Raw genomic sequence first — 11,605 nt, 5'->3', positions numbered from 1 at the left:
GATAGTAGTGAAGGCTAAGGGGTCCCATGGAAGTGATGCGAGGCGGAGGGAATTCACCAGTCGGTCGTCGTGTTAGCCTGGAATGGTAGCTAGGGAGAAGAGTGACAGTTATTGCCTTATTGGGTTAGTTACAGACGGAAATGGCGGTACTTTCGTTATTGAGCTTCCACGCGCGCCTACCATTCAATTTTTCTTCAGCAAAGGAACAAAAATTCAAGTAAAAGAATATAAAGCTGGTTAAAAGGTCAAAGAATACCCTACAGTATCACGGCCTCCTTTCAGATTAGGGAACACGTGCAAAATCTGGAAGCTGAGGCATGATTCCAAATCCACAAGGATGACTAACATATACTCCACTTTTAATATAAAATTTATTTAATTAGATTAAAAAATTTAAATTAATTAATTATAAAAAGTATAACATATTTTTCTAAAATATTTTAATCATCTTGATTATGGTTGAGAAAGTATCAATAAAAAAAATTTAAAAAAATTAATAAATAGAAAAAATAGATTTTACGTTTAGAATTAAAATCAAGTTAAAAATTAAGTTTATATTAAAGATCAAAGGAGTGATATGTATTTACTCAAAATTAAATATGCTTATGATAAGTAAAATTGCCTACGTAGTTTTTTAACTTTATATAAAATTTTAATTTTATTTCTTAATTTTATATAGTATTTTTTGTTTGACCTTGAATATAGTATTTTTTTTCAGTCTTATAAAATTAAGAAGTTTAGTGAATTCGTATATGTAAAGTTAAAAGACAAAAACATGTCCTTGGTGATATGTAAACTTTCTATGACTTTTATTATATTTAGATCAATAATGTTACAAAATTAATTAGATTGTCATTTTTCGGTCCTTATGACAAAAAAAACAAAATTACAGAGATCCAGGAACAATATTTCACTGATATTTTATTTCGAAATATGTAAAAGATATTTGCTACTCCGATATGCTAATTCAATGGTTAAAATGAGCGCACGTGACAGCCAGCTAATTACTTAGAGCTAACCAAATTAATGTATAAGGAAACCAAAACAGAACACTAAATACAGCCTAAACTTGTAACAAAAAAAATTTACTCATATACCAAATCTGCCTTTAAGAAAAACTGATTCCCTAAATATTACCACGCAACGTCGCTGTTTGTTAAATCAAACTATAAACAACCTCATTCTGTAACATACTTACGTTGAATGGTTATGATGAACAACCTCGTCTCGAGGACTATATAAACAGTTCATTCAATTCACAGCTCAATCAAAAGACATTGCTTCCGCCAACAAGTTTACTTTCACAGCAGATCAAACGAAACATAGAATCTCCATCGACACACTCCAACAGCTATTTTTGAAAGCTTTCTTATAGATCCTTTTCAGAGATTTGAAAGCCGGTACGCTGATTTTGTCGGATACAATGTCGAAAGATAGGCATAATAAGCTGCAGAGGTCAAATAGTAATGTAATATTTTTTATGAAGACTGGATGGAAGTTCGTAGGGTTTTGGAAGAGAAGGTGGTACAAGCTTCGTATGAACCTCAAATTCTAGTTTTTAGGGTGGTTACTGGTTAGAATATCAGATAATAATCAGAGAAGTTATGGCTTCTCTGATAATTAGGAAATCCAGATTCAGAAATATGACTTCTCTGATACATGTAAAAAGCTAAGATGCTTGTTATCGGGAAAGATGGTTTAGTTTTATGTTTACAATAGTGTCGTTAGAAGCAACAAGACGATACCAATGAAGGGTTTTGGTATGCCTTCAAGGTAGGCAACGTTGCTGGTTCGTTTCGAGATATGTGATAGTAAGGTAATTTTATATTACCTCCGGTCCTTAATATAAGATCCTGTTTGACTTTTACTTTGGTTCTAAATATAAGACCCAAATTCACTTTGTCTCTCATATTTATTTAATTTTTTTCAAGATAGTCCTTCTAATAATTATAGTTCTAGTCAATACACTTAATTAGGAAGGATATTTTAGAAAAGACAACACTTATTTAGGACAAATAACTAACTCAACTTATTTTCTTAATCTCCTCAAATTAGTCAACTGGCTCTTATAATTAGGATCGGACGTAGTATCTGAGTTAAAATATGTTCGTATGGTTTGAGATCTCGTTCTTTCTCTCAAAACTTGAATTTTAATTTTTATGATATTGAAGGAAAACCCACACATGTCAATGTGATCAAGTCAAATTGAAGGGATAAAGTTATTCCTAAGTAAGGTTTTCGACGATTTAGATGTTTTAATTACCCATCCATAAGGTTCTAATCACCATGTTAGATACGCAGAAGCAATGGATAAGTTTTTGTCTTTTGCAGAAATTAATTTTTCCTTTTTCTCATAAAACTTAAAACCAACTTCATGCATTAGGCAATGCAATGAGTGACTTACTACTAATTAATGAAGCTGGCTAACTGGCAAGCAAACATAGCGTTTGAGAAGTAACACTGTAGGCTAAAAGAAAATTTCATATACATTTCTTCTAATACTCTTCCGGTCCTTATTATAAGACTCAATTTGACTTTTTATTTGGTCCTAATTATAAGACCCAATCTATTTTGTTTCTTATATTTATGCATTTTTTTCCAAGATAATCCTTCTAATAATGATAGTTTTAGCCAATATACTTAATTAGTAAGGATATTTTAAGAATGACAACATTTATTTATTATAAATAACCAACTTAACTTACTTCCTTAATCTCCTCAAATAAGTCAATTGGGTCTTATAATTAAGACTGGAGGAGTACTTCTGAAAATTTTTACTCAAGAGCAGCATTAGGTATTTGACAGTTTTTTCGATGCAAAATTATCCCAAAAATTTAAAATCATCGTAATGTTTCTCCTTATCAGGTTTGAGTTCCATTTTCATCACAGAGATTCTGGGACAAACCTCTTTTGAAAGTGAAAAAATGATGCGTCCCATGCTTGAGGATGACGTGTGGAACTAGTTCTGCTTGGTGGCCCACAAAGTTGTGGGAGATTGTGAATCAATGCTTAATATGAGTCAAAGGAATTAGAATATGCCTCTACTATCAATTGAAGCTGATGGCATGATCGTTAGCGCTTCATTCCTAGGTTTGGTATTAACACCAGCACGCGTTCAATCCCACTTCCATGAAACAAATTTAAGAAAACTCCCTTAAGAGGGAGGTGATGTTACATCCTTAGTTTGGGATGAGGTGCGGAGCAAGTTCTGCTTAGTGGCCCAAAGTTGCAGGAGACTGGTGAGCCCACGTCTGATGTGGGTTAACAGAATTGGGGTGTACCTCTATTATCAGTTTAAATTTATGACACGATACTTAAGGGAAGCAGGCCTCGTTGGCGTTGTCGGGGTGCTGGTAATTGACGAGCGGGCAAGAAATATCAACGTTGTCATCCCAGTTATATTGGAGGGCACAAACTAGCCGTTAGCAACGCCAGCCGACCAAAATTTTCTTTTTTTAATTTAAGAAAAAATTCAGCCAAATAATCAGCGAGAGTGATACAACGTCTGTGCAATGCGCATGTTTAAAAAGCAACTGCCAATTATCACCCAAAAAGAAAAAATGGAAAACCAAGTAACTATATTTTTTTTTTCAATTTTCAAATTGGTACCTTTTGTGTTTTTTTTTCTTAATTAAATTTTTAATTTTTCTTTATTAACATCATTAACTCTTGCATAGAGACTAAAAATGCTAATAGAATAAAATTATAAGATCTAATATTACTAAAAAAAAAGTAAAACTAAATGATTTAATTAAGAGAAAAAATACATGGATACCAAATGAAAAATTAAGAGAAAATATAGATACCTTCAATGTGGTTTTTACTGCCAATTACCTTCATTGCCCTTACCTCTTCACAATGGCTATTTCCGTCTCCAAGCTTTTTTTTAAAACCCAAAGACAAAATGATACTCCTCCAGTCCTTAATATATGACCTAATTATTGAGTTGATTTTGATCCGAAATATAAAACCTATTTGTCATGTGTATCAATTTTTTCTAAATTACCCCTATAGATACTTCCTCAATCATAATCAAATAAAAAAGGAAAGGAGGACATTAATGAAGATGATTATGATGTTTTAGGAAAAACATGTCATATTTATTATAATTAATTAACCTTAACTAAATTTTTTAATCTAATCAAATTAGTTAAATAAATCTTATATTAAGAATCGGAAGAGTATTAAAAAGAAGCAAAGTTTACAAAATACATGCTGGGAGTAAACCAAATGGAAATGAATTAAAATCATTGTTTTGGGGATTGCGGGCTTGCGGCCCAAAAACAATTAAAAAAAAAATGCTAACTTGGACTGCACAGAGTTGTACCAAAAAAATGGCGTAAATAGATAAAAATATAAATATATGAATTTAAAAAAAATGTCTTGTAATTCATTTGAGATTTTATCATAAAAATAAAGTTAATTTAAAAATCATTTATTGGTTTTATAAAAATGATAAAAAAATTTTTTAGAAAAAATTATGCTTAACAACCACAATGACAGTTTATTTAAATATAAGGACCTCATTAACAAAGAATGTGCAATGACTGCTCACCGAGATGGGTCACTTTTTACAGGTATTTCAGTTATTACATTTTTTTTTAAATTTTCGTACAAAATCTTCATCGTGTAAAATAATTTAGAAATATAATTTTCTTTAATGGCTCGTATCAGAAAAATAATTTCGCATCAGACGGACACAACCGAAAACGACATTTACCTTAGTAGGTTTACCAGGAATGCAATGGTAAGTCGCTTTGACGAAGCTGGCTGTTCCGACTTCGGCCTCCTGCATCTTCCTGGAGAAAGAGAATGGACATAGCTCTCTTCTCTCCATCATCGCTCTTCTCCGAGGGAGACGGAGAGGAAGATCATGTTTGTGCTGGTAATTTCCTTATTTTCATTTCTTTCTTCGCCTTCTTTATGTTCCCTTCATCTTATGCGACTATTTCTTTACTCTCTCCCTATTCTTTTATAATGCAGGCGAGGAAAACACTGATGTTGAAGATACCCATGTAGAGAGGAGGCACCAGTTTCCTGGAATGGTGAGGCTTTCCTTGAGAGTCCCGTCAATACGTGGTTTATTGTAATCATATTATGAAGAACTATCAATAGCTTTGCTCATCAAGATTAGTAACAACGGCTTAGAACTTGAAAATAACAAACTTTGTATACCTATCACTTGGGCATCATAGGTTGCTTGACAAACGGCTATTTCTATTTTGAGATTTAAGCTAAATTAACCCAATAATTTAATGACTAAAATTTTAGTTCAGCCGTTCAATTTTTTTAAACTAACACAAAAGGAGTTTATTTGTTTAGTTGGGATTGTATTTGAATAATGTGGTAAATCAGGCGCTTTACTCTTGGCGCATTTTAAAGTAGCTACAATCAGTGTGATTGAAAGGTTGCTGGAAGAGTGCAAACTCAAGGCAATGAATCATATGTCCCAAGCTTGTTACATATCTAGTTGACTGGAGGACCCTTGAGGATTTAGTGAATATATCTGCTAGTTGGATGTTCAAGTTGCCTTAACTGGATTTTCAAACATTTTATTCTAGTACAGTTTGATGTTTGGGTTTTGTAGTCACCTGCATGGAATTGGTCTGAGGTGCATTATATTCTATGCAGGACTTGATTATCAGAGAATTTTCCTTTCATCAACTGAACGCTAATTTACTCTGGCCTGGGACATTTGCATTTGCAGAATGGTTAGTTCAACACAAGTCATGCATTGAAGGACGACGCATCATTGAATTGGGAAGGTACCTTTTTTACTTTGTTCTACTGACGGGATCAAACTATCTGTCTTTGCTTTAATTATGAAGGGCAAAGTAAAGATGGTCTTATATAAGGCATCCATGGTGAAGTGATCTATTTAACCATGGGAAGGTAGTCAAAGCTGAAAGGTGTGTTCAGGTTGCTTGACCTTTAAATCACTAATCACTATGAGTATGAGACACTGGAAAGAAGCAAAGCATTAAAAGAGAGAAAATGCTAAAAATACGCTGTTCAAACAAAAATGAATGTAAATTTGTAACAACTTTTGACAGATAAATTAACTAATTGCAATCATGAATCACCAATTCATTAGTCATAATAATCGTCAAATGCATTAAGTCCCAATATGGTGCATTCAAGGATAATAGCATGCTTCATTTTCTTCATTTATTTACAAAAGCCTAATTAGTTTTGGGGGAACGAAAATTTAGATAGGGTGGGTTGGGCTTCTAAGGCTAGGTTTTGTAGTTTCCTATTTTATCTTATGACGGTTTGAAACATTTTGCCTAGGCTTCTAAGCTGCCCCTTCCCTTTCAGCCATCCAATTACACTGAGGTCCCTTAGGTGCACGCCTTAACTTGGTGCCAAAGGTGCTGCCAAGCACCTTAGGCAGTGAAGTGAGCACCTCTAACTACGCTAAAACTTAGATGTTTGCACCAGGCTGTACAATCATCAGTATGACTAATCATAGTTTTTACTTTTTTGACCGACTTGCTGCCATTTCTTACAAAGACTTTTCTCTGTTTTTAGTTGGTTACAGAGAATATTCTATTTTAAAAATTAAAATAATGAGGTTTTTTTTTGGCCATGAGATATGTGCTAATGTGCTCATTGCTCTATTGATATCACAAAACTTGTAATCTTAACATGCCTCCTACAACTTATTGGTATATTTTTGTTTCCTACTTTTTTCATGTCTACTTATTCTTCCCTTCATTTCGTTTTTCCAATTGCTGTTTTTCTTTTATCTGGGTAATTCACATTTGGCACATGCCTGCTCTCATCGAGAATTTTTTAGAGGTGATTCCACACAACAATTCCCCATGCCAGGGGTGGGAGTGGGGGGAGGAACTTTAGGGTGCCCTTGTGCAAATGCACCTGGCGCTGTATTTTTGTATCAATGTTCTTGACAGCTTGACACCATTAATATCCAGTGTGAAAAATGAGCCTTTCATGTTATACAGTTACATCTTGCTTGCAACATCTTTCCACATTTAGAAATTTTGTATTATTAGTTTTGCTAATTTGACGTTTCCCATTTAATTTCAGTGGCACAGGTGCTTTGGCCATATTTCTTCAAAAGTCATTTCATCTTGATGTTACAACATCTGACTATGACGATATAGAAATTGAGGAGAACATAGCTCACAACTGCAGAGTGAATAAAGTACCTGTCATTCCTCATGTAAGGCGTAAGTCTTCTTTCAAGCAACCTATCAGTTAGTGGTTGAAGATCGTGTTCGCAATGAAACACACTTTTCCGATTCTATTTTTCATTTCAAACTGAGGATAACAGAAAATAGGATGTGCTTATTTTTCCCATTCCATTTTCTAATGCTTGGTGCTTATTGCTTACCTTTAAAATCTGTTTAACCTTCCATTTTCCGTATTTAAAAGTGACAATCGAATCATTCTTGAAATTTAGGTTTGTATTTAATTGTATTCTAATTTTTTTTTCCATCGTAGATTTTCTGATTAGTTGCTCTTTTCGCTATGTACTTATTTTTTTCAGATACCTGGGGAGATAAGTTTCCAAATTCTCCTCCTGACTGGGATCTGATCATTGCAAGTGATATTTTATTGTGTAAGATAATCTCCTACCAACTGACTGGCTTGATTGGCTATTTTTAATCATTTTCCATCGTTAATATTGAGCTTGAAATGAGTAAAATCACGATTAAGACCTCATGGTGTTCTTAGTTCCTAGAAGAAGCATAGGCAAGATGAAAATTCCCATTCCCATTCAAGTGTTTGAGTTTGCTACCTGAGTTATAACTTTATAATGGTTGCTCTGGATAACATAATAGCTTCTCTATGTACAAAGGTGTCTTTAGAAGAGTCACATCTATGTCCTGCACATGATGATCACTTCTATTTGTCAGAACGGAGCATTTCAAATCATAAATGAACACCCTAGATTATGTCCCGTCACTGTGTTCCATGTTGTTCTGTGCATGTTCCCTGTTCATGCCTTCAAGTCTGTTTTTTGGTGGCACAGAGCAACAAATCTGGTATCATCACTGATCTTGAAATGGACAAGTTCTTTGCCATTATGTCATGGTTTTGGAGCTAGTGTTTGTCAAAATTGTATTTAGACATAAATAAAATTTTATTTATTCTTTAATGAAAAGCAATTCATTAACAATGCGTCCTGAGAGTCAGAAATCTGCAAATACAACCAAGACATCAGAAATGTTCTTCACTTCTCGTCACTAACATGGCATTCGGCAAAAAAATGCTTGCAGATGTGAAACAGTATGCAAATTTGATACAGACTATTTCCTTTCTTCTCAAATGTTACAAACCGAGCAAAGGAACATCATCTTATCCTCCAAAAGAGAATAACGGTAACTGGCTAGAGACTCTTAAAATAATAAGGAGCATATCTTCACGACTTTTTATAATTGCTGAACATGGTATACTTGCGCTGGCAGGAGATGTGGTGTTACCAAAGCCAGCTTTTCTGATGAGCTGGAGACGCAGAATTGGAAAGGAAGACGAATCCCTTTTCTTCAATGGTTGTGAGGGTGCCGGTCTGGAAGTGCAGCATCTGGGATCTCGCGTATATTGCATTACGCCTCGGGAAAACGAGAAATCAGAGACGTGAAGTTGATCAAATACCAAATATGCCTGGTAAGCATGGTTCATGAAAAGGGGAACGGATAGTGAAGTCGAATTTTGGAAGTTTGGTTCATTAACTGAGTTACTTCCTGTCATAGGTAGCTTTTCTTGTAAAATGTACATCTAATAGTTGGTTAAAAGCAGATGATACTCAATACCTCCACTTGAAATTTGTCAACGTGATCAAAGTGTAATGCACGTTCCAATTTCTTTTACTTGTCTTACTTTCTTCATCACATCATCCATCGCAATCATCTCTTATGTCCCATCTGGAATTGGCTGCACTCAAGAAAGCACCTACCTTAATCCCTTCTCACCGTGAACGGTTTATTATATGCTTTTGTTATCATTTCTACTTGTTATTTTTTGCTCAGGACCCTAGAGGATGCTTTACATCCATAAAGTCACTTTATTTTTCTTCTTTTATTCTGGATACCAAATAAGGTCATTCACATGGACATTTTTTGCTCTCTGACTCAAGGCAGAGTCTCTGGCCTTCAACGGGCAAACCGTACCTGTGTATTGTACCATTTGAGTGTCTGATGTTTCCGAGTCAAATTTGAATTCAAAAAGCTTCCTTGTACAAGTTGGCCTCTAACATCAAATGCAAATCTATGATCATAACGTTCGGCGGAAATAGGAGTCTTCTTGTGTTTCATTGTTGCTGTCATTAAATGTCATAAGATACGGGATCTTTCAGCCCCTCCTTGCGGTCATTTCCCTTTTGGTTTTAGCAGAAATGACAAAACCGAAATCTTGGTGGGGTTATATGAACCGTGTTTGATTTCTCCTCATTATATTTGGCTTGCTTGCTTGAGCTGTCGTTATTAGTACGGATGAAGTTGGGGGACCGCGTGGTAAACCACTGAGTGATAACAACACACACACACACACTCTGGTACGGATGATGTGATAAATTTGATGATGGCGAGAAAGATATAAAAGCTTGTTATCGGAATTTAGAGGTTAAAACATCTTGTCTCGTACATACTTTTAAAAGGGACAAAATTTAGATTAAATTTCTTACATTTATTATGTTAAATTCTCAAATTACACTGCGGGTTTAGAATTAAATTGGACACGTGACGAAATGTGATTAGAGAACTTAAGATAATGATGCTAAGCATTTTCCTATCATTAAGTGGTTAGTTTTATGAATATCCCTACTTATTTTAAGAACTAATAAAAAGTAATTTATCCCAATTTCTGATTAAAAAGGGGAGAAAGAAACTTACCCGTATTGTGACAACTCGTGTTCAACATGACCATGCGTCTCTCAATGATTGGTCCACCTGTTACGCATAATACACCCTTATCCTCTTACTAAATCTCATTACTTTCTTCACTTTATCCTCGGATTCCCTCAATCCAAGGAATATTCTCGCGCTTTGCTCTTTCTTTTTTTTGGGGGGGGGGGGATTCGGAGAAAATATGGTTCCATAATTAATATTCCGTTGGATTTTTTGTAATAAGAAATTTTAAAGTTTTTTTAAATCAAGAAAATGCTTAAAACTTTATTAATTCTATCCAAATTTTAATTAAGTTTTCAACTTCATCCGTATTAAACTCATCCTTGAGAAGTTAAAGAACCAAATTCAAAAGAAAATCATAAACCAACATTAAGTAAGAATAATATTAAAAAATTGTATTAATACCTCATAGGATGCTTTATAAGAGAAAATACAAATCCTTTTTTGTCATAACCCGTTTGAATTCACAATACCATGTTTGAAAATAATTTAAGGAAAACATTTAATATTATTAGATTACAAAGTCATGAAAATTACAAACTTCTCTCTCTCTTTTTTCTTTTTCTTTTGACCCTCTACAGATTTCTCTTTCAAATCTTATAAAAATGACAGGACAGAGCATATAGTTTTAGTTTGATATCTAACTCCCTCCCTTGTTTTAAACACTCAAACACAAACACAAAGAGACAGGGAGAAAGAGTAAACACTCTCTTTTCTAAAACAAAAATTGAAAAGCTTTCTCTGAATCTGACGCCATCTGCTTCTCCTTCCTTATGTTCTTGAAAGTTGAAAGTATGGAAATACTCATTTCTCTATTATTTTTGCTGCCCAAGTTCAAGTTTTAGAAAACCTTTTGATATATCGTGCTTCTTGACTAGATTTTTCCCCAAAAACATCAGTGTAGTTTTTGTCGTGTGGAATTTGAAAATTAAGCGACATTATATGATTTGTAATTTTATGATTTGTGAGTTTTTTTTAATGTTATAGTGTAAATATACAGATGTATGAAGTCAATAAAAAATTTTAAATTTTTTTTGACTGAATAACATATTAATTTGAGGTTTTGAACAAAAAATTTGGTGAAAATTCAATTCTTGAATTTAAAAATTAAAATATAATTTCAAACAAATCAAATTTTGAAATTGTATGATTGACTTGCCATTATTAATTGCTTGTATGAAAGCGACGTGATTACTAAATTACAAAGTGGACATTAAATAATTAAGGAAGGACAAAATATAATTAAGAAATTGGATTACATTGGATGATCAATATTGTGTAACCGAAGAAATTCAAAATGATTACTCCTTGATCCACATCCAAATCAACTTCCAGAAAGCAATCGAATCTCCCGTCAAACTACTCACAGATATTATGCAGCTAATGCATAGAATGCGAACTTTCATCTAATTTATGTATTGAATCACAAGAACTAAATAGAATTTCTTCATATAAAAAAATGAAACATATTGGAAACCAATATCAGGGCTACTGAGATGAGTAATTAGCTTTTACTCATCTCGTGGATGAGAGAAGAAGTTTTAATCACGCTTCATGTAGACCTTTATGACCAAAATAGTGGGAATAAAATTTTATACTATTTTAAATTAGAAAGTTCATTGAATTTGTTGAAAGATGTCTTAATTTCACACTTGGAATATGATTATATTTGTTTTTTTCGATAGTTTATCGCTTCTTTCAGGAGTTTCAGCTCTCTACCAATCATTGCTAAA

General features: G+C 33.5%; 1 protein-coding gene across 2 annotated transcripts; it reads left to right on the top strand.

The window, feature by feature from the left end:
• Nucleotides 1-4,764: 4,764 nt before the first annotated feature.
• On the top strand, nt 4,765-8,858 carry LOC114722511 (EEF1A lysine methyltransferase 3). Of its 2 annotated transcripts, XM_028908557.1 has the most exons (7): nt 4,765-4,885; nt 4,984-5,045; nt 5,632-5,765; nt 7,051-7,193; nt 7,514-7,585; nt 8,247-8,348; nt 8,436-8,858. In XM_028908557.1, exons 1-7 carry the CDS (start codon nt 4,813-4,815, stop codon nt 8,606-8,608), a joined length of 759 nt encoding a protein of 252 aa, XP_028764390.1. In that variant the 5' UTR covers nt 4,765-4,812; the 3' UTR covers nt 8,609-8,858. The 2 variants fall into 2 exon arrangements, with proteins under 2 accessions (XP_028764390.1, XP_028764391.1); XM_028908558.1 differs by lacking the exon at nt 7,514-7,585.
• Nucleotides 8,859-11,605: the final 2,747 nt, after the last annotated feature.

This window comes from Neltuma alba, unplaced genomic scaffold, assembly GCF_004799145.2.
Source record: "Neltuma alba isolate B1F8T4 unplaced genomic scaffold, ASM479914v2 tig00012095_pilon, whole genome shotgun sequence".
NCBI lineage: Eukaryota > Viridiplantae > Streptophyta > Magnoliopsida > Fabales > Fabaceae > Neltuma > Neltuma alba.
The sequence above is the reverse complement of the archived record's forward strand: the minus strand, read 5'-3'. Positions and strand labels throughout refer to the sequence as shown.